The sequence below is a fragment of the Siniperca chuatsi genome, linkage group LG22 (assembly GCF_020085105.1).
Source record: "Siniperca chuatsi isolate FFG_IHB_CAS linkage group LG22, ASM2008510v1, whole genome shotgun sequence".
Taxonomy (NCBI): Eukaryota; Metazoa; Chordata; class Actinopteri; order Centrarchiformes; family Sinipercidae; genus Siniperca; species Siniperca chuatsi.
Window position 1 is genome coordinate 19,300,515 of NC_058063.1, and position 23,388 is coordinate 19,323,902.

At 40.2% G+C, this 23,388-nt stretch overlaps 2 protein-coding genes across 6 annotated transcripts in view; both read left to right on the forward strand.

Moving 5' to 3' along the window:
* Positions 1-13,264, forward strand: part of col4a6 (collagen, type IV, alpha 6) — a 133,776-nt gene extending 120,512 nt beyond the window's left edge. For all 5 annotated transcript variants that reach the window (XM_044183470.1, XM_044183469.1, XM_044183471.1 and 2 more), the window contains 19 exons: positions 597-767; positions 851-994; positions 1,196-1,318; positions 2,502-2,683; positions 2,769-2,832; positions 2,921-2,995; positions 3,532-3,639; positions 3,786-3,893; positions 4,013-4,084; positions 5,945-6,064; positions 6,166-6,282; positions 6,404-6,565; positions 6,703-6,801; positions 7,040-7,192; positions 7,865-7,981; positions 8,425-8,616; positions 9,023-9,194; positions 9,331-9,445; positions 9,942-13,264. In XM_044183470.1, the coding sequence (XP_044039405.1) occupies positions 597-767; positions 851-994; positions 1,196-1,318; positions 2,502-2,683; positions 2,769-2,832; positions 2,921-2,995; positions 3,532-3,639; positions 3,786-3,893; positions 4,013-4,084; positions 5,945-6,064; positions 6,166-6,282; positions 6,404-6,565; positions 6,703-6,801; positions 7,040-7,192; positions 7,865-7,981; positions 8,425-8,616; positions 9,023-9,194; positions 9,331-9,445; positions 9,942-10,202 (2,555 nt within the window). In that variant the 3' untranslated portion in view covers positions 10,203-13,264. The remainder of the gene's footprint in view (positions 1-596; positions 768-850; positions 995-1,195; positions 1,319-2,501; positions 2,684-2,768; positions 2,833-2,920; positions 2,996-3,531; positions 3,640-3,785; positions 3,894-4,012; positions 4,085-5,944; positions 6,065-6,165; positions 6,283-6,403; positions 6,566-6,702; positions 6,802-7,039; positions 7,193-7,864; positions 7,982-8,424; positions 8,617-9,022; positions 9,195-9,330; positions 9,446-9,941) is intronic.
* Positions 13,265-15,464: 2,200 nt separating this feature from the next.
* ankrd46b (ankyrin repeat domain 46b) lies at positions 15,465-23,120 on the forward strand. Its single transcript, XM_044182935.1, has 4 exons — positions 15,465-15,612; positions 17,038-17,380; positions 19,697-19,855; positions 21,824-23,120. Exons 2-4 carry the CDS (start codon positions 17,070-17,072, stop codon positions 22,038-22,040), a joined length of 687 nt encoding a protein of 228 aa, XP_044038870.1. The 5' UTR covers positions 15,465-15,612; positions 17,038-17,069; the 3' UTR covers positions 22,041-23,120.
* Positions 23,121-23,388: the final 268 nt, after the last annotated feature.

Below are 23,388 nucleotides of genomic sequence, written 5' to 3' on the forward strand. Positions count from 1 at the left end.
GTGGCTGAGCCTTGCTAATTCAGTCTGGAATTGCACTTGAGTTTCTTATATATTTTAAGAATTTTAAATTTTAAATCCCTGGATATGTATCTGAAATTAGCCACACCATGTTGGTATCTGTTCAGTAATGTCCCCAATCTAAGTGCAATTGCAGCCTAACAAAGGCAATGAAACAATGTAATGGAACATGTGTGTTTACATTGTTGTCTACTTTTTTGCTTTTTTGCCAAATTGTTTGTGGCGGTGTGTGTATTCAGAATAGGAATAGTTGATAAATTGCTATGGTTTAATATTTATTCTTAAACTTAACTATTGTGTTGGAGGTAAGTTAAATTATTATTTAAAAAAAAGGTAAGTTTATATTTGTTGGCTTTCACAGAGGGGTTTTTTCACATTATATGTTGTGCGGCTGAATAAGTGAAATTTATATTAATATTATAATATTTTTCTATGAATACTGTAGATAGAATATAGATGCCCATATTTCAATTTAAAATGTAGATTATGACCAGTGTCTGACTAAATCTCTCTCTCCGTCGTTCTTTTGCCCGTCTCGCCATCCATCATCTGTCCCGTCATCATCCGTCCACCACCAGGTTTCCCTGGTCGGAAGGGAGAAAGAGGAGACCCAGGTTTTCCAGGGCCTGCTGGAATGAAGGGAACCCCAGGACAGCCTGGCACCCCTGGATCACCAGGGCCAAGGGGACCCCCCGGACCTGCAGGACCAGGAACTAGAGAGGGAGTCCCAGGAATACCAGGAAGGAAAGGTAGGCTACTGTTTATCTGTATACTGTCCTGTATACGTCCTTACAGTGACAACAACATTTTGATTCTCTGTGTCTTTACATAGGTGAGAGAGGTTTGCCAGGACTTATGGGTTTCCCAGGACTCCCAGGTCGTCCTGGAAGCCCAGGGTTTCCTGGAGGGAAAGGACTGTCTGGAGGGCCTGGAAGAGACGGATCGCCCGGCCGTTCTGGAAACCCCGGAACGAAAGGTAGAGTGTCCAGAACAGGAATGAGGACAATGACACCTGGGCTGCGATCACAGCACTTTATGATCAGTTCAAAATTACTGCTTACAACTGCTGCTTTTGGATGGCAGTGTAACAAGGATACATACAGGCCAGGAGACAGTCAAGTAGAGTGAGCTACAGCCTGTAAGTCACACTAACATCCATGTGTTTTTACTTCTGTAGGTGACAGAGGATACCCCGGTCCCCCCGGCTTGCCCTCTCCTGTTATTGAAATAGATATGCTGGAGAAAGGAGAACCCGGAAGCCCCGGAAGCAGCGGCCTTCCTGGCTTCATCGGAACCAGAGGTAACACTACTTCCTGTTTATTTTTTTCACTATTGACAGCTGAAACACAGACTGTATGTGTAAAACATGATATTGTGTTCAAGCCCAACAAAAAAATAAAAGTACTCTTAGTATCACAGAAGAACCTTAGGTACATAAATTAAATGTAGTCTCTATCTTATGAGCTTCTGGCCAACTGTAAATCTTCAGGAGGAATTCTTAGCAATTGTACGTGTAGCATTAATACCACTTAATAAAGGCAGCACCAAAAATATGGAACGATAATTAATAAGCCTCAAAGGGGCTCACCAAAAATATGCATCGTAAACACATTAATTGGCACAAAGGATGAAGTAGATTGATGGCATTCAACTCCGGCTATCAGAAATAATCAGTAATTATACTAAGTAACAGAATGTAACTTGCATTAAATTCGCCTTGGGGAACCACCATTAAAAAAGGTAAAATAATTGCCAATTAATTAATTCAGTCCCAATTCTGTTCAAAGTTCTCGGCTTGAGTCGGCTGTCTGTCTCTCAGCAGGCAGCAGGACAATAACGATAACTCTTCGTACACCCCCACTTGGGTGTGCTAGAGAAACAGTGGCAGCGTTTGCTAGAGTTTGTCACAGTTCTGACTTTCCTAATTTTTGTCATGTTAGAAATGCAGGCGTTGAACAGCCAGACTGAAGCTAACTGCACAAGATCCAAGGGTTTTATTATAGATCAGCAGTTTTACTGTGAACCAGTGGGGGAAGAATTATTACGATCTTAGTATTAGCAGCAAAATGTATTTACATCAAAGATAAAAGTACTCATTATGCTAAATTGCACCGCTCAGAGTGTTTATTTGTTTGTTTATTATTATTACTGATGCATTAATGTGCAAGCAGCATTTTAATTTTAAGGTGGCGCAAATTTTGACAACTTCATATACTGTTGGGAAGTTTAATCTTTGACAATTCATCATATTTTTGAAGCTGATTATATCTACATGTAAAATCTCAGAAGTAACTATACTTGTCAGATAAATGTAGTGGAGTATAAGTATAAAGTAGCACTAAAGTTGAAGTTCTCAAATAAAGTAAAAGTACCTTAAAATTGTACTAAAGTACAGTCTTGAGTAAATGGATTACAAATCTGTAATTTTTCGATGTGCTGATTAGGATTTTTCCTCCATGTTGCACCTCTGTGTCTGGTGTCAGGTGACAAGGGTCTGCCAGGTCTCCCTGGTCGTCAGGGTCTGCCTGGACGTCCTGGTTTTGCTGAACAGAGTAAAGGACAGCCGGGACAGCCTGGGTTTCCTGGGCAACCAGGAGCTCCAGGCTTCCCCGGGCCGAAGGGAGAAGCTGGAATCATGGGATTCCCTGGCATGTCTGGACCAAGGGTAAAAAAAACCCCACACACACACACAAACGCAAACATGCAGCAAGTTCAGCCAGTGAGATTCAAGTTTGGATGGCTTCTTTCAGGGTGATGATGGTATACCTGGTATCCCTGGCAACCCTGGAGAATTTGGTCGGCCTGGTGGCAAAGGTGAGTGTAAATATCAGGCCACACACACACCAAAAAACATCCTTTAATACATAAATCTATCCATTGACTCACATGATTTGCTCCTCAGGTCTACCCGGAGATACTTTTGGTTATCCTGGAGGTCCAGGAGCTAAAGGCCAGCCAGGAGATTCAGGCATCCCTGGTAAGACTCACCATGTTTGTGTTTTGGTAAAGCTGACCACCCCTTACCTGAATATAATAGTGTTTCCTCTGGAATGACCAGCAGGAGCACCTCTTACAAAAGATGGTAAACCCCGCAATCCATCATTTATGTATTCTCATTTTTTTATAAAAACAAGAAAAATGAAAAGGCATCCAGTAGCATTCTGTTTTTGTCTTGGTTTTATCTTATTATGATAATAATAATTAATTGTTGATTCACACTTTAGCAGCTCCCAAACTGTATGTGTTGACATGCATCTTGTTTTTTCTGTGTAGACTACAATGGATACTTTTAATACATTTTAATACATCCCCTGTTCTACCAGACTACAGTTTCTGTTTTACCCAATTAAGTAATAAATATACAGTATCACCTACTTACTTAATGGAAACATTTGTGAAAAATAAATTTCCAGTCTTCATATTAAAACAGTTGAGGTGATCTCCACCAGTTTTAAAACATCTGATACATCCCAAAAGGATGTCTTACCTACCAGATTGATTGTCTCTCCTCAGGTGGTCGTGGCAATGACGGCACCCCCGGTGACAACGGCTTTCCAGGCACGCCAGGTTTCCCTGGAGTGAAGGGAGCTCCTGGTGAAGGAGGTCGGCCTGGAATAATGGGTGAGAGAGACCGCTACTATGACAAACAGATGAATTTGAGCAAAAACCTTACATGACCAGTCTCCATATTTCCTTCAAGACACCAGAGAGAGTGACATTCAGAGGAAGCCACAGTATTTAACATATTTTCCTCGTTCTCTCTGCAGGCTCCCTTGGTTTCCCCGGGCCGAAAGGCCAGTCCGGCTACCCAGGAAGAAGAGGAGCAGATGGGTCTCCTGGTCTGCCTGGAGGTCCTGGAGGTCCTGGAGCCAAAGGTGAGAGAGAGAAATATTTCTAATGCACATTTACTTTAAGTTTCCAAATGATTTGAGGTCACATAACAAGGAAGAATATGAGCAGAGGCTGGAGACAAACACTCATTGTGTTTTTGCAGGTTTGCCGGGATCCCCTGGTTTGGATGGACTTAATGGCCTTGCTGGGCCTAAAGGCCTCCCTGGAACCCCAGGCAAGGACCTCATTACACACACCAAAGTGTAATAATAATGTATTTTTTTACAGCTAGCTGTTTTTATGCTTCTTGTGGTCTGGGCAGTTTATGTGGAATACTGAAGGACTCTTGATGGAGTCTGAAGAGAGTTGATCCATTCCAAACAAAGCTGATGGACAAACAATGATCACGGTGACATGATTAGCTGGTCAAGTTTGTTTCTATGGTGACTAGGATGTAAAACATGTTACTTGCTCAAGGCTATCTGACCACAGTATCTATAAAACAATATGGGGTTTGTAGTGCCAGCACACATGAACAAATCACATGAACATAGAAATGACTGGTTTCATGAATGCTATTCCCTTTGGATCCTTCTGATCCTTGTTAATGTTAGTTTGGGTTCTTGGCAGGTAACACTTCTGATCTTAAATTTGCCTTTTTTTAAAATAATTTCAAGATTAGATATACATAATTTAACCATTAAACACCAACCCCTCTTTGAAGCAAAATATTAAGGTTTCTCTTATATTCTCTGACGTGTGTTGTACCTGGATTATTTTTTTTGGCAGGGAGTTATTTTTGAAAATGACCACAATGGTGGAAAAGGCGTGAGTCTAATCTATTGATACATATGTGACTTTCAATTCAATTCAATTCAATTTATTTATATAGCGCCAATTCATAACAGAAGTTATCTCATTGCACTTTTCCTATAGAGCAGGTCTAGACCGTACTCTTTATAATATTATTTACAGAGACCCAATAAATCCCACCATGAGCAAGCATTTGGCGACAGTGGCAAGGAAAAACTTCCTTTAAGAGGCAGAAACCTTGGACAGAACCAGACTCAATGGTGGGCGGCCATCCGCCGCTGCCGTGTTAGGTTTTGAGAGAGAGAGAGAGGTTTTGGAGGTGGGGGAGAGGGAAGCGCAATGCAAGTACCAACTAGAATTTTTTAAAAATAGTAATAATGTAACTGTAGTGGTAACATTAATATTAATAAATTAATAATAATGGGATTGACAGCTATAGGAATAATAATGACAGTATTAGTAACAGAGCCAATAACAACAACTGTAGTAGCAGTTGTCGAGCAGGAACACGGGGGCAGCAGGTGACCCACAACCACAGATCCAGACTCTGCAGCTCCGGAGGCAGAAATACCTGCTGAAAGCGACAGAAGGAGAGAGGAGAGAAATGAGAAAGCACAGAACTACGGGAGAGCGAAGATGTCGAGTTAATAACATGCAGTAATGGGATAAAAATGCATACAGATGGAGAGGGAGAGAAGGAGAGAGGGAAGAGGTGCATCATGGGAAGTCTCCCGGCAGTCTAGGCCTATAGCAGCATAACTAAGGGATGGTTCAGGACTCACCCAATCCAGCCCTAACTATAAGCTTTATCAAAGAGGAAAGTCTTAAGCCTACTCTTAAATGTGGAGATGGTGTCTGCCTCCCGAACCCAAATTGGGACCTGATTCCACAGTGTGACGTGTTTATATTCATCATAGTTTTCATAGTGCTGGCAGTCTGTGAAAGTTATAACCAGCATCCTGCAGGCAGAGCAGTGGGTGATAAATGGCTAAAAATACAGACTCAAAATAACTACATAAATACAAGGAACACATTTACTATTTTTACACATGTAAATAATTATATTAATTGAGACCATTGACAGTATATTATTCCAAAAAACAAAGACAAGGCACACTGCTACGAGACAACAAATAAACTAACTAGTAATTAAGCAAAGTTACATGACAAATCCTTGTGCATACAGTATGAGCTGCAAGAAACAGCAGTGAAACAGTTTGTCTAACTGCGGCAGTCTGCAGATGTTGACAATCAACTGCTGTTTTGTTGTATTTGTATCCAGGTGTGACCGCAGGAGGTCGCCCAGGTGCCCCTGGTATTCCAGGGCAGAAGGGAGAGAGAGGCGTTTCCTATCCAGGAGGCCCAGGCTACCCCGGACCAAAGGGAGAGAGAGGAGAATCAGGTGAGATAGGCTTAGAGGAAAATAGAAATGCTGATTGAATATAAATAAAACAATAGAATATGAAAATAATGACTGCTGGTTTGTTTTTGTGTGTGTGTCAGGTGGTCCTGGACTCACAGGGTTCCCTGGTCTGCCCGGACCTCCTGGTGAGACTGTGAAGTCGGATATTCCCGGACCTGTGGGAGACCCCGGCCTCCCTGGACTGGATGGAGAGTATGGTAAATATATTTCCTCAATCCAATTTTCTTTTCCTTTCCTTTCTTCAACCTAATATCCTTTCCTGTTTCCTTTCCCTCCCTGCCTTTCCCCTCCTCTCTTCTCCTCTCCTCTCTCCTCCAGGTTTCCAAGGTCCTCCAGGTCCTCCCGGGCCGCCTGGTCCAGGCACAGCCCAGGGAGACCGAGGTGATGCCGGGCTGCCGGGCTTCCCTGGCTCCCCCGGCAGAAAAGGAGAACCAGGAGGCCCCGGAGGCCCCGGATTGCCCGGCAGCCCCGGTTTCAAAGGTGAAGTGGAGCTCCATACATGCTTTAAACAAAAATACAACATGAACCAAAAATGCTCCCAAAAATGTCTGTTTCTTTGTGTTTAAGAAAAACAAAAAAAACATAAATAAAGCAAAACTTTATATTTTGCATTTCAGGAGGACGAGGTGAGACTGGCTTCAGCGGAGGTCCTGGTCTCAAGGGTTTCCCTGGTGACTCTGGTTACTATGGAAACAAAGGATCCAAAGGATTACGAGGTACGAGGACTTTAGTCTCTCCACAGGTAGAATTTCATAAGTGGATTGTGATGATATAGAAAATGCATGCTGTTTACTCCAATGTGAATTTCATTATTATACTGAACCTGTCCTGTCTCTCATGCCTCACCTCCTTCACTTTCACCCTTTCTTCCACCACTATTCCCACTTTTTTCTGCTCACACATTCATCCTGTATTTTCTTTCATCCTTCTCCTTCTCTGCCCCTCCCTCTCCAGGACGTCCTGGTGCTAAGGGTATTCCTGGTGTTACAGTCATGGACCCACGCAAACCAGAACCCCTAACCTTCGGAGACCAGGGCTTTCCTGGTGAAAGGGGAGCCCCTGGTGGCCTCGGAGAACATGGTCAGCCTGGAATGCCCGGACGTCCAGGTGTGTAGTGAAACAGTCCAGTTTTTCAAATGATCTTTGCCACGCTGCAGACACTGTTGTTCACAACTGTTTTACCTCTTTTTTTCACCATCAAAGCCTAAGTTAAATTCTTGTTTAGCTTAGCTTAGCATAAAGGCTGAAAACAGGGAGGAACTCTGTCCAAAGGTTAAACAAAAATTGTGAAGACTCCAGGAAGTCCAAGAAATTGACAAATGAGATATAACATGTTAATTAGAGATGCTGGTAGGTGGATTTTGTTACCTTTGGATGGAGCAAGGATAGCTCTTTTCAGTCTTTATGCTAAGCTAAGCTAACTGTCTTCTGGCCCTAGCGTGATCTTTAACAGACAGATATGGTATTGATCATCTCATTTAACTCTCAGCAAGAAAGCAAATAAGTATTTCCCAAAATGTTCAACTATTCCTAGCAAAGATTTTAACCAGTAAACCATCACAGTATTTCTTAACAGTGTCATGAACAAACACAGGTTTTCATATACATACAGTATATTTACCCCTATATTAATATATATAATATGTGTATAAAGTAAGTACAGTTAATCTAGTGTGCTTTACAGTGCAGAGAGAAAGAAACATAATAAAGGGGACATATGAAAATAAATGGCTGTCTGCACCCTTGGTCACACCTGTGTAAAATACTCTCTTTCTGCAGGTCCTAAGGGTCGTCCCGGTCCTGTGGGTAAGCTTGGCAGGACTGGATCTTCTGGTCTGCCCGGACCTATTGGTGACCCAGGACCCCCCGGTTTCCCTGGACCCACTGGAGAACAAGGTCAGTAGTCTGTCTGTCTGTCTGTGTTTTTTTTACTCTGTGTTTGTCAAAGATGAAGTTTATTTCCAAGTGTTTTGTCTCAGAATGTAACAGATTTCCTGTAAAGTTGGTAGAAAACATAATAAAATCTGTTAATACTGAATTGTCACATTATGACATATTCACCCATTAGGGTTGCTTTATAAACTCTAATGTTTTTACTTTAGGTTCATTATCTCTAAAATATTGTGAATTTTAAAAGATTTATTATTTACGTCATACAGTCTGGGCATTGTCTATAGTTCTTGCAGTCTATGATCATTGTAGCTGAAACACTGAAATGCTGCATATCACTTTAAAGAAACACAACAATAGAGCTAGCTGAAATACTTAAAAAACGCTCTTTCAAACTTTCTCTCGATTCTAACATCTGCCTAAATTTCTTCTCGTTTCCTCTCCTTCAGGTCTCCCCGGTGCAGCCGGTCGTCCCGGCACTCCCGGCAGCGTCGGCCGCAGTCACGGCATCGGCTACACTCTGGTGAAGCACAGCCAGGACTCCCAGGTGCCCATGTGTCCTCAGGGCATGGCCAAGCTGTGGGACGGATACAGTCTGCTGTACGTGGAGGGACAGGAGAAGGCACACAACCAGGACCTTGGTATGGAAACACTTTTAATGTTCAGACGATAACATGTTGTTACAGTGGTATGAAGTGATTTTCAACCTTTATTTGTGACCAGTAGGAACTCCTTAAATAAAGATACAATCTCTGACACAGCTACATCCTGTCTACCCATCACTTTACACAATGGAAGCAGTTACCTAAGTTACCCAAAACAATAAGTCAGATCATTTAGAGGGCATATCCAACACAAATGTCTAATATATTAGCATGCTAAATACTGGAATAGTGACACTGCTCTGTCATTGTTTCTATTAGCTCAAGAGTAAGACCTTTTTATGCTTCATAGCTGCAACGTGAAGCTGTGAAATGAGTGTTGAAAGTTGTTTAAATTAAATAAATGTGATTGTATTACCCCCTCTCTCTCTTTTTGTCTCTCCAGGCCAGCCAGGGTCGTGCCTCCCCAGGTTCAACACCATCCCCTTCCTTTACTGCTCCCCCAACGAGGTCTGCTACTACGCCAGCCGCAACGACAAATCCTACTGGCTCTCCACAACTGCATCCATACCCATGATGCCTGTGGCCGAGGGGCAGATACAACCTTACATCAGCAGGTATTGTCTGCCGTTTTGGCTCAGTGAACTGTAAGGTTCACTTACAATAAAGCCAAACTGCACCCATTTAGGACTGCAGTACTATACATGTGCATACATTTAATGAAGCGCTTTCCCTCTCGTACGAACAATCCAGGTGTTCTGTGTGTGAGGCTCCATCTCAGGCCGTGGCGGTCCACAGTCAGGACATGACCATCCCCACCTGTCCTCCCGGCTGGAGGAGCCTCTGGATAGGATACTCCTTCCTCATGGTAAACTAAAACTATGAATAACCATTTTCTCATAATAAGGCCTGCAAATAAAATCAAAATGTGTGTGTTCTGACAATTCTCTGGAATACAGCGCTGCAAGCAAATACCAATACTGGTGTAACTGGGAGGCTCTGTAAAACATCTTAGTTAGACAAATTAAATAAGAAAGTGTTTTCAGGCAACTCAACAGGTCAAACTAGGATTTTAAAAATCTGTAGTTTTATTAGTTTTAATAAATGTAGAAATTACAGCTGAAGAGAACTGTTTTTCCAACTTCCTCTATTTTACAAAGTATTCAGTTAAATCAGTTACCAGCTAGGAAAAAAATCTGTGAGATTGTAATTTTAACTATACCCAGTTTTTGAAAGCTTTTACATCTAAAATGTAAAAAATGTTGGAAGTGATGCATTTTGCTTTCCTGCAGTAGCAACAACAGTTAGTGTAGAATGAATAAAGAATGAACTCCCTCGAAATCTTGGAAATCTCTCTTATGCAGCACACAGCAGCCGGCGCAGAGGGCGGCGGTCAGTCCCTGGTGTCTCCCGGCTCCTGCCTGGAGGATTTCCGTGCGACACCGTTCATCGAGTGCAACGGGGCCAAGGGCACCTGCCACTACTTCGCCAATAAGTACAGCTTCTGGCTCACCACCGTGGATCCCAGAAAGGAGTTTGTCTATTCGCCAGGACAGGAGACCCTGAAGGGAGGCCAGGAGCGCTCCAGAGTCAGCCGCTGCCAAGTCTGCAGCAAGCTCTTGTAGTAGGAGGAGGTGAATGGAGGGAGGGAAACATCAGGAGGTGATATATGAACACCTCAAAAGGATAAAAAAAAGAGGTGTTGATGATGGAGGATGATATGATTTATAAAGAAATCTATGAAAACAAGAACATTTGACTGACTGAAAATGAGCCCCTCTCCTGCTTCACTCGAACAACATCGGCCCCGTTTTTAGAGTTTTTGATCCGCTTTAGGAATGAATGGCTTATTTAAAAAAAAAAAAAAGAGTTGGAGGGAGGAAATGGAAAGAGAAGAGGCTCCAGTGTGCTCTCCTCTAGATTATCACTGACAATGGTGCTATTGTTTATGTTCTTTGTGTTTATTTTGTGTCTGTTTTCTCGTTACGGTTTTGGCGAGAATCATTCTCGGCTACCTCGGATAGCACTGCACCGCTTACGCACCAGGCCTGGACGTCTGCTTCACATGAGTCAGTTCAGACAGTAAACTCACCTATCGATATGTTTGAAAGCTCATGAATCTAAAGTCTTAACATTCTTTTCTGAACTGATCTAATTGAAGTAGATGGAAACATCACCTGATTCTGGTTCAAACACACATTTTTAGTGAATTGGCCACCATTAAACTTTGTATTCTTTTGTATTTACTGCCGCAACCACGTTATCTGCAGTTATCTTACAGATTATGTTACGTGAAAAGCTGTCACCACAGCTGCACCCGCTGAAAACATACTGGTGGTTTTGCATGTTTTGCAGGAATGACTCCATTGGTTATCATTCATTCAATTACAGAATGGAAATCAAATTGCTGAGATTTGAGACTTGCTCGAGGTGAAGTAAAGCGTTATAGTGAACATTTAGTGCACTATATTGTTTTTTGAATGTAGCATTATTTTTGTTGTTAGTGTCAGTTTTCGTGCATTTAAGGAAACATATCCAAAAGCATCCGAGATGTAAAAGTCACCTGCCAAAGTACAACTTTTTTTAAAGCTGATATACAGTATTTACTTCATTTGGTACAACATCAAATGCACAAAACACAAGAGACAATGATAAAAAAACAAAATGTACTTGTTTTTGTGAGAAAACAGCAAATGTGTAAAAACTGGGGAATGAAAGAGAAAGAAAGAAAAGCAACAATGTTAATTAATACATAATAAGTAAGTTACTGGTGGTACGCAACTTGTTCAGTCAGTACTATATACTTTACATCAGATACTAGACCAACAGCAACTTTTTAAAGGCGAAAACAACAGCCGCTGCTTCTAATGATAACTAAAGGTTCACTTTAATGGATATTTATTATTTTAAGCAAGTTACAATTCTCTACAAGTTGGTTTTTAGAGCTTATAGAAATCATTTTAAACCAATGACGGTCCAGGATTTAGGAAATCTATCTAAACACCTAAAGTATGATGAGCGTGAAAGTTCATTCTTGACCGTGGGAACAGTAGTTTGACAAAATAAGAGCTTTTATGATGGGTTTTATAAGCGACGTCCATCTGCTAGTAAAGCTAGTAAGCAGACCTTGAGTTAAGAATATTTTGTCAAACTTCAAGTAAGTTTTGGAAGAAAAAAAAACATGCAAAACCTACCAGTGCAGTCCTTTAACGTTTCATATGCCTGTGATCTCTAAATATTTCCCAATATGACTCTGTGGTGCTACAATACCCTGACAGCTGACTTGAAAGGCAACATTTAAAATAAGTTCTCATTAAACTGCATGCAATGAAAAGGCTAACAAGCACTTTTCCTCTAAACTAAAACACAACCTCTGCAACAGCTAACAGCTAACTCTAGTAATGGAATGACTTGAATGAGGCCACTCATTCATATATATTGCACTGATGTGGACTCACATGGGTTTGAACAACAAACAAGTCAAATCAAGGGGCATATCTCCTCTACATCTCTCACCTTCACAGGCTTTCATCTTTATGTTGTGACCAAAATAGTGTTTTTTAAATCACAGTAAACCCTTCATTCACATTAAACTCGCAAAAGGAAACCAAATACACACTCTCTGATAGCTTGTTAATTATTGCTGTACATAGTGCTTACTGTATTTCCCAGCAAAGGATGTTAGTGCCAAAGTCTTTAATGGCTCTTTATTTTATTTTTATTTTTTTCCGGTCTATGTGTCTTTTCTCTGTCCATGGATAAGAAAGAGGAAGAAGTTGCTCATTTTCTGCCTGTAAATGTGGATTTTGCAGACATTGATGATTAATTAACACTGAGTTGCAGTAGTAAGCAAAGACATGCAAGATCAGAATTTATGTTTTTTTACACTGACTGGTTGGCAATGTAAATTAAAAGTCTGGATAAAGTGAAACTTGTTCATGTCAGACTATTCTCCTCTTGTAACATTATCCTTGGACAGTGAAAGCTACTGGGTGACTTGTAACCACTATGACCACTGTGTCCAGCACACAGCTCTGTCTCTCAGCTGGTAGCCCTGATTTTATTACTATGTCACATTTTACTTCTTTTATTTTATTTTTCACCTTTATTTTGTCAGCCTTTATTGTTTTGTAAACTAGATTGTAATTATTTCACTTAATTGGTTTTATTTACTGAGATTGGAGGGAATGGGAAGAAAAATTATATGTACATTAAATATTATGAAAAAAAAATGCCTTTAGGATTATGTTTTTATATGGGAAATATATTTGCCACTGAAGACGTAACAACAATTTTTGTCTGTTTGATCTTTACCCCCATGTTCAAAGCCGAGAGTTGAAATGTGTTATGCAGCGACATACTGTGAGTGCCTGGAGTGACAGAAAAGAAATGCAGTTTTCCTCAAAGAGGATCCATAACAAAAAATGGAAATAACATGTCCGTTACTGTAATGTGTATTTCTGTGCTCACACACTTTGAAATAAAGTCTCTAAACTAACTCAGAATTTACAATGTAGAATTATTATACATAAAACTGAGGTATTTCAGTATTTACGTGGTAGCAGCAGGTATTCCTAATGTTTTGTACATGTAACCTCCACTGAGAATATTCCATGTGTTTTGTTGTGCTTTAGTCAGATTGCTGTGTGCTTGGCAAAAGCAAATTAAAAACATTTAACACCTTGTAGCTTGATACTGATTTCATTGCCTTGTTGTACAACCAAGCAGTTATCAGATATCAGACGTTGAACTTGGCATGAGTTTCGTTATTACCAGGCTGTGGGAGGAAACGGATGCATATCACTTATAAATGGTTAATGTCACTAATGTTGAAAGGCTGAAAAAACCTTCCTAATATAATTTTAAAGTTAATAGGCTTTTAATACCTTTTAATACATTAGCTGGTCTTTTCACATGTTGCGTAAGTGATGACTCAATACCAAAATGTATTACTACACTGAAAATAAAAATAGAGGAAGCACTAAAATCTAATATGAAGAGGTGTGTCCTATTCGTCCAGTGTAGTCATACATTTTGGTATTGATTTGGAGTCACTGGGTCACATTACATAAAAGCTATTGAACAAAAATACCATTATTTTCCATTAAAGTATTCATGTAAAATAAATGATAATGTAATATTAAATCTAAAATTGTTAAAACCAATAAGCATCTGTGTACGCATATGCTTGTTATATTGGGGGCTGGGTGGAAAGTCAAAATTATCAGATAATAAGTCATACTCTTGACTTTTTTCACCACAAATTATAAGATCGTAAGTCAAAGTTTGAACTTCCTCAGACAAAATTGATTTTCTAAGTCATAAATGTGAGATAGCAAGTTGAAATTAACTTTTAAAAAAGACTTACACACTTAGCATACATATTTAAATTTCATTCCTTTTCACTTTCCCTTTTCCAGGACAACAAACTATACTGTATGTACAGACCAGACAGAAGTAGTGGTTACAATGCGTTATTATACATGATTATATATGTTAATATACATTAATATACGTTAAACAATATATGTGGCTGATCTTGAGGGTTTAATCTAATGCTATACTTTTTTGGGAAGTTTAATAGGGCAGCGAGAGGTAGAATTAACTGTTGAAAACCGGAAATGGAGTCAGAGGAGGAATCAGAGCGCGAAATTAGAAACGAGGATTCGAGAGGATTTGAAAATAAAAAGAAAAGGAAGAAGAGTAACTCAAGTGAATCCGGTCAGAAAGAGGAAAAGTATCTTGTTGGGATGATAGCAGTGACACAAACAGACGGCATTTTCAAGAATCCACATGAAGTCGGAAAGTTTGTAGGAGGAAAGCTCGGAGATGTCAGATCGGTCAGGATAACAAGAAGTGGGATGGTTATCATTGAATGTGTGTCAAAGCGTCAGAGAGATAAAGCCCTGAAGATTCATGCATTTGGAGATTATAGCAGTGTGGATTGCTTCCCACTCGGAGCAGAAGTAAAAAAGAAGGGGGTAGTAAGCGGAGTGCCACTGTCGGTGGAGGCCGAGTCATTTCGGGAGGTTGAAGGTGTGTGTGAGGCAAGAAGGATGACAAGATTCAGAAATGGGGAGAAGGAGGACAGTAACTCAGTGTGTTTGACTTTTGAGGGGGAGTTACCAGAGAGAGTGTACCTAGACTATGTGTGCTACAGGGTGAGGCCATATGAGAGAGCGCCTCTCAGGTGTTTCTGCTGTCAGGAGTATGGACATGTTGCGGCAGTATGTAGAGGAGGCAGAAGATGTGGGAGATGTGGGAAGGACGACTGTAATGTGGAGAAGTGTAAAGTGGAGAAAGAACAAGCAAAGTGCCTGCACTGTGAGGGAAACCACTATACGGGATCAGCAAAATGTCCAAAAAGAATTAAGGAAATGAAAATGAATAAGATCAGAGCGGAAAAGGGATTGTCATATGCGGAAGCTGTTAAGAGTATGGAGAGGAACGGTGAAAGGGTGGTAGTTCAAAAGGAAAAGGAGAAGAAAGGAAATGGAGACGAGCAAAACATCAGTATGGACAAGAAGCGATTTCTGGCATTTATTGCCACGGTTATTAACTGTGCGGCTGAAATGAAGGGGAAGTCAGAAAGGATTAAGATGGTGCTGGATGCGGCAAGAAGATTCTTGAATGTTGTGGACATAACTGGAGAGGATCTGGATGTTACACTGAGGGAAGGAGTTGCACCAACTCAGACAATGGGGTCTGGGTTATAGAATTGATTATGGCATGGGATCACGTTGGGTGGACAATGTTTAAAGTTTAAACTGTGAAGATGTTAAAATTCAGTAGGTGGCGGTAATGCGCAATTAGGGACGCCAACCGCCATAAAACAGAAGAAGAAGAAGAAGAAGAAGAATTAACTGTTAGGACTTCCCAGGACAGTAACGCTAGATGGCGACAAACGCCGTAATGTTGCCCGTGCCCCAAAGAAACAAACACAAACAGAAACAGAAGAAGAAGAACACAGCTAGTACCGTTAGCTCGAAGGAAAGCGAAGTTTATTTTTTCTTCTGATTTGGGACATATCAACAGGTGAGTAATATAACTGACAGCCAACAAAACTTCTGTTTTTACGAAATTACGAGTTTATGTTATGCGCACGTTTCTACAACTGTCAGATCACATAGTAATCTGTTTCGGCTATGTGAAAGACGTTAGCTTGCAAACTGACATTAGCTCCGCTAGCTTCTTAGGTAGCATCATTATCGCCTGCTAACGTTTTATTCTGGCACAATCTGTGAAATCGCTGCATGCAAAGAATTAGATATGTCATGGAGATGAATGTGCAGTCGTGATTTGATGTTGCTGCCATCTTCATCACTGCAAGCTAGGTAATGTTAAAGCTAGTCGTTGTAGCTACAGTTAGCTAGTACACTCTGTCAACTGTTATTTTCCAACACAATTATATAACGTTAGCTACACAAACATTACATCACATTACATTTCTTCTATCACTAAGCGATTTCTGGAGATGATTTTGTAACTTGGTGTGGAAATAAAGGACATGTTAGGGTGTTGCTTGCAGAGTTTAGACGGTAGCTAATGTTTGCTGTGAATAATAATGTAATACATGGTCAGGTGAAAGGAATTAATAACTAGTAACTAATAAATAAAAAATAGCCCAGGTGACATTGCTTAGTTAAACGTGAAATATCATATACAGTATTTTATTTTCATTTACACGCTTTATATAACAACATGCACAGATAAGTCTTAAATGATAAGAGCTGAGTAAAAGGCTACACAGTTTGTTGTTGTTAGTCGTGTGTGCTCAGCCAGTCGTTCTTGTAAGACTTGAAGATCAGAGTCTTGATTAGTCATTTTGAAAGTATTTTTCAACTACAATTTTACTAGAATTTTTAGGAATGCTTTTTAACACTTACACCAGCTAAGGTGTATGTGGACACACCTTCTTACTATAATTTATATTTTTTTAAAAACCCTCACATCACAGGCTACGTTGCTGTATAAAGTCAGCAATTCCGCTTAGATTTGATTGCAGTCTACCATTATTGATTCAGATTATTTTTCTGCCGTTTATCTTTGTGCAGCTTTCCAATATTCTAGTTTATAGGTAGATGACACTTAGATGTATTGCCCTATATCCCCCAAAAGCCTGTGATTGCACTGTCCATGCTGTCTGGATTAATATAGTAGGAACTGCTCCCCTAAATGTTTTTATCAGATGCTGTTAGATTCTTATTAGGGTCCCATTTACTGTAACTGCTGTTGTTGTTTGCCATCCCAAACAGGGTTTCTACCATTGTCCGGTACTGTGCAGCCTACTGTAACTGGTGTTGAGATATTTTTATATAATTTCGAATGGTTGAACTTAATAAACTTCCTCCTTGTCTCCTTCTGACCCCAATATTAGTGATAAATTATCACTAATATTGGGGTTATTTGTGACACTGAAACATATCTCCTCTCCTTTTTCCTCTTTGATCCTCAATGCAGGTACGCTGGAATTTTCTGATACCCACTCGGACATGTCCTATGTCTTCATCAATGATTCGTCGCAGACAAACGTGCCTCTGCTGCAGGCCTGCATTGATGGAGACCTGCCTTTCGCCAAGAGGCTCCTCGAGACGGGATGCGACCCCAACATCCGTGACAACCGGGGCCGCACCGGCCTGCACCTAGCCGCTGCCCGAGGGAATGTGGACATATGCCGCCTCCTACACAAGTTCGGGGCTGATCTGTTGGCAACGGATTATCAAGGAAACACAGCGCTGCATCTGTGTGGTCATGTGGATACTATACAGTTCCTGGTTTCCAACGGGCTGAAGATTGATATCTGGTAAGAAATGTAATGCTTTCAGGTGATATTTATAAAAGTTTAAGCTTTTATGAATACTTGTGTTTCTTGTGGTTTTACCTTTCCATCCCTGCAGTTTTCTGTTCTCTGATTTTAACTTCAATATTTAATCTCCTGTGTTTGAGGGGGGTGTTGTGTTACATTTGTATTTTCTCAGTAGATCACTTTGTGAGTTTGTTATGAAAAGTGGTCTACAAAATTAAGCATTTATTATAAAGTGTGTCCACAATTCTTAGGTAATGATTTCTGAGGGTTAGCCAAAAAAAAATCTGACCTGAGCTAAACTGCATTGGTTGGATTTTGAGTTGAAATCTCACCTGAAATATTTTCCATATCCATTACAGTGCAACACACTGATGGCAGACGATGAGAAACCTCAGAAACCTACTGATATGACCATTGTACACAGAGATATGAGTAACCGGGTTTCATGTAAACATCATTTGCTGAAAATGAAAATCCAAAAATAGGATACTTGTGCGCCTGTAAATGCACTCATTGATGTTAGCGTGAAAGCAGTTAAGCATTTTAAAATTGTTCTTAAGGGCAAAACTGATGACAGATCAGACTTTGAAAAGCAAAGACAGGGAAGGAGTGAGGAGTGTAACTGAAAGCGGAAGAATTGGAGGAAAGAAACCTGGTTTTTATCAATATCCTCTCAAATGTTAAGAGGGGTCATATAATTCTCGGATATTATTTTTTTAAATAATGGAGGAGGTATTTGTGCTGGTATAAATCCCTTTTCCATAATAGATCAAAGAACAGAGAGCCATTGTATTTTAATAACCAACTAATAGCAAAGGAAAACTGTAATGCAGGGCTTTAGTCACCCAGTTTGTGATTCAGACATGTTGACTAAGCTAATGTAGCACCGCATGCTGCAGGGAACTGAGCTCTTCCACAATTCTTCAATGCTATTCAAACACAGACACCCCTAAGAGATGATCATTTAATATAATTTTAGCTTGGATGTGTAATGAAACTGTTGAAGAGTTTGTTCTTCAAAGCTAAAAGTAATGATCAAGTTTCTTGTGGGGCATTCTGTCATAAATCACTTTCTTACCTCACCCCTTTAGATTTGAATGAATGTTTTCCTACATGTTAACCTACTGTATATGGGAGAGTGTTAGAACGTGGTTTGATTGACCAGAATGACCAACCATTCAGGAAACAGGGGCCCTCAAAGTTGACCCATATTAGACCCCCACCCCACCTAAAGACACAGATATCTTCTTCACAGATAATTATTAATCCTTAAACCTTTTCATTTTTTAATAAGTTATAGGGCAACAGAAGACTTCTGAGTATATGGTGGGCAGGTCAGTCTAACACATTAATGCTTAATGTTGCAATGTGGGGATTGAACACCTGTTCCCCAATAAACTGGACAGGTGAGGTGAGGTGGTTCCTGAGGCATGATGATGATGATGAGGCATGATGATAATCACTTCTTGAGTAGCTGTTCAAGAGAGCAAAAAAGATAAAGAAGAGGCATTATTTAGTCAAGTCTTTAATTCAGCCTCTTTTGTTTGTGTCCTCTCCTTCCAAGTTATTTATAATAAAAAAACTCCGTGATAGCACTTCTGCTTTCAGTGGAATGGGATTTATCTTTTAGTTGAAGCGTAACTTCCTTATCATATGCCTCTGGGAGACATTTTTTTGTTCTGTAATGCCTCCTCATCCCCTTTCACCTTTTAAAAGAAGTTGTTTCTTTTGACTTCTTCTATCAGATGCATCAGTATCCCATTATGGTCAAAATGTCACATGACTCTAAAACTCTTAATATTTTTAATGGCTCAAGGTTTTGGATTAGCCATACAGTTACACCCACCTGTAATAACTGTTAAAGTTGATCAAATATTATTTTAGTGTGATATATCTTTGGTCATACTCTAATTCCCACATTAAGGTTTAACCTAATGGATGAGTCCTTTCATTAACAGCCTAACTTTCACACTGTTAAATGGAGGTTGAATCTCTTGATATTATCTTCACAGGACAGAGAATAAATGTTGAGAATTGGATCTTACACGTGCTTTCAATCAGTAGTGCTTGTTGTAACGACAGTGTGAGTGGATGCAGTCTTTCTCCATTTTATTCAAGCTGTACCGCCTTCTTTGAACTGTGTGTGTGTGTGTGTGTGTGTGTGTGCAAAGTGGTCAGCGTGGCTGATGCAATATGGTTTCCTTATTTTTTCTTTTATTTTTTCGCCAGTAGTGTGAGATATTTCCTCTAGTACTGTTCCTCTGACTCATGGGTCTAACAGCGCTGTGTGTGTTGGTTGTTTCTGCATAACAGTAATCACAATGGGTCGACCCCTCTGGTGCTGGCGAAGAGACGCGGGGTCAACAAGGATGCCATTCGTCTGCTGGAAGGACTGGAGGAGCAGGAAGTGAAAGGCTTCAATAGAGGAACACACTCCAAACTGGAGACCATGCAGATGGCAGATAGTGAGAGGTAAGCGTGTGTAGGAGGAATGGCTGACTGTGTGGGTTAGACAGAGGACTAAGGGTGGAGGGATACAAAGCAGGTTTAAACCAGATTAATCCAAAAGTTCCTGCCCTCTGTTTGTTTTGCCTCAGGGCAGTGATAGAGACACGAGCGACACGCTTCTTGTAGAAAGTGTGTCGTGATTTATGACTTGAGTTCATTCATGTGCGGAGAAACCAACAGGAAGGAACTGAACTGTGATAAAATGACTATGTAAAAGCTTTATTTAAAAAAATGTTTTTTTAAAAAGTACAAGATTTAAACAGCCAGATAATGCCAGACCTCCTCCTCCTTTCTTTTCTGGCTCCTACATGGTTATCACCCATGCATATAGTCCTTCTGACTAATGTCTGTGTTCCTCGTTCTTTCTAAACTTCACTCAGTATTTTGATTTCAGGAATATTATTAATTTTACTGACATTTTAGATTTGTCTCCAGTGAGATATTATTGAGTGTATATAGTGACTTTGCTATTGTGAACTTTACTGTTGCTGCTCTAGAAACAGTAATTAGTTATATTTAAAATATAAATTAATTCTAATCCTGTTCTTAATTAATTCTTTTTTTTTTAAATGATCATTTAAAAAAAACCCAGTTCTTTAGTATTGATAAAGAACCAGGCCAATAAGTTAGGTCAAGATTGATACACGATACAGTCCTAATGATACCCACCCCTTCAGCTGGTTAGTGGTATCATGCTGACTTTGGGAGGACGAGCAAATCGCAGTGATTATTATTATTATTTTTTTGGCACACAGTGCGATCACTCACAAAAATGCGAAGGATAACTTCAGGACATCACGCTTACTTCATCAGTGAGCATATTTGTTTCACTTTTTTTCCTGCTAATGTCTGAGTGTAATGTGAAAAACTACAATGTGTGTGTGTTTTTTTTTTTAAATAAATACTGTAATGATAATAGTCTAAAATTATGTAAAAGTGCATAGTTTTTAGTCAAATAACATCAGATTTTCTTGGGGGAGGACCCCCAAACCCACGACCACACGACCTCCCCACCACAACCACAGCGCTTAAGCCCTTCAGAAAGCTAGGGAAAACCCTGCACAATGTGTTTATGACCAAATAATTTATTAGAGGACACAGTTCTTCATAGATCTAGTCTCTTAATTTTGCTCTTAAAGTGCTACTTTAAAATGTACAAAATGTTCTTTCGGGGAGCATGCAGTAGCTGAGCCAGGTTACCATACCGAGCAATCATAGAAAAAGTAAAAACAGATTCAATAAACAAATACACAATTTTCTTATCTACATTAAAAACATTTTAACTTTCTAAGGAAATACAAACGTTGCTGTGCCTTCTTACAGATCGCATCAGAATTTGCATCAAATTTCAGGTCATTATCAATGACTGTTCCAAGATATTTATAATGTTCTACACATTCACTGCCAGTCCTTTGAGATGGTGGGTGGGATGATTTCCTCATTAAAATGAGGTGAGTCATGTCAGCAGCAATTCTGGTGTTTGCTTTTCGGTGTACGTACACTACTGTCACAAATAACTGGGGGAACTCCCAGGGGCGATAAAATGGATGGACAGAGATAGACAACAGTTTGATGTTGGCTGAACATATGGACTCCCTGATGCTGACATTTTTGCACCACCACTGGTTTATAGCCACCTCGCTGGGATTTCCCCATAGCATTTGTGTCCCTGTCCAGCCTGACAGGCGCTCCAAAACCGCTGATTGTCAGATCAGAGTCGGTGTCTGTAGACGTGAGCCATGTCTCACTGAAGGCCATGATGCAGGCATCTCCGTGTTCGTGTAGATGGTTTGTGTTTGCCTGCAGCTCGTCAGTCTTATTTCGGTCAGTTTCTGTCGGACGCATCCTCTTTTCCCTCGTCTCCTCACCTTAGCGGACTAATTTCTGTCCCGTTCTTGGGTGTTGACACTTTCTCTCCCCCATCTGTCTCAGTGCAATGGAGAGCCACTCCTTACTCAACCCCAACCTGCAGAGCAGTGAGGGCGTTCTGTCCAGCTTCAGGACCACCTGGCAGGAGTTTGTGGAGGATCTGGGCTTCTGGAGGGTCCTGCTGCTGCTGGTGGTCATCGCCCTCTTGTCCCTGGGCATCGCCTACTACGTTAGTGGGGTCCTGCCTTTCTCCACCAGCCAGCTGGAGCTGGTGCACTGAGGGAGGGCAGGGAGGAGGGTGGTAAAGAAGAAGCATGGGGCAGGGAGGTCGTAAAATACAACAGAAATTCTGATTTTTGTTTATTTGCAGCCCAGATCTCGTCTTTTTCTTGGTTGCCTAAACAGGGAAACATCATATTGTGTTATTAGTAAACATGTATTTCTAAAAAGCAGTGATCCAAAAGAACAAATCTCACTTTCTCAATTTGAGTTACTTAAACATCAACTTGCAAGCTTGAGGTGTATGGTGTCTTCTTCTGATTCAGTGACTCATACTAACATATGCTGGTCAGATATTGTGTAACATATCCCCTTTAAAATGAGATCACAGTTGAAGCTGCTTGTGTGAAAAAAAATACACTCTCCTAACAAAACAGTTTCCCCTCGGGGATCAATAAAGAATTTCTGATTTTGTTTAATGCAGTTATACAATGACATTTCCCTGTGTAACACCTTTACATTTCATTCATACTGTATGTTCTGTTACAAGCTGTATATTGCCAACATTTTGTATCTTTTATTTTCTTATGTGTCTGATCTCTCAGTTGTGTTATTTATCAAATATCTTCTGTGTTAATTTTCCTGTATGTTCTGTTAAAATCCTGCACCTTTGCTGTCTTTCCAAAAACCCGCATTTGTCATTTAATCGAATCTCTTATTCCGACTGGAAACCGTTTTATGGTGATAACTGAATCATGTTGTGCAGGAATGTCGTATCGTCTGCTTACATTCAGATTAGAAAAGCACCTTGACTGTGTGCCTTTTTAGAGAAAGCTTCATGTTTCACAGCAGCTCATTAAGACATTCCTGCCAGAAGCATGCGGCTTGTTTGCATTCAAATCTATTGTGTTGTTGTAAACATCATATATAGGCACAATGCTTATAAACAGTAGGATTGTGGCAGCAGATTATTACGTGTTGTATATTCATTTTATCTTAATGTCCGTGTAAACCATGTAGATTTTATTTGTTGTAGGTTTTCCACCGTTGATTTTCAGTGTACAACAACACATTTGAAGTAAACTCTAATTTAATGTGGAAAATAAATAAAATCATGTGTATGTATGATTCTAATCAACAAGAGGACTACCCATATTGTCACATTTTTCATTTTCCTGCTGATCAGTGCATTCATATATCAGCTATTGTGGGTACAAAGGTTAAGGTGAATATGAGGCAGAATTTCATAGTACATAGTATAGTACTTGTTTCTCAGTATAAGACTCCCACTGATGGAAGAACCACCTGAGTAAGCATATTTAGAGACACTGGAAGTAGCCAAATTTGTGTCACAATCTGCAGCATCTCATGAACAGTGCTCAAAGGTCAGGTGAGTCATGGAGTCATGC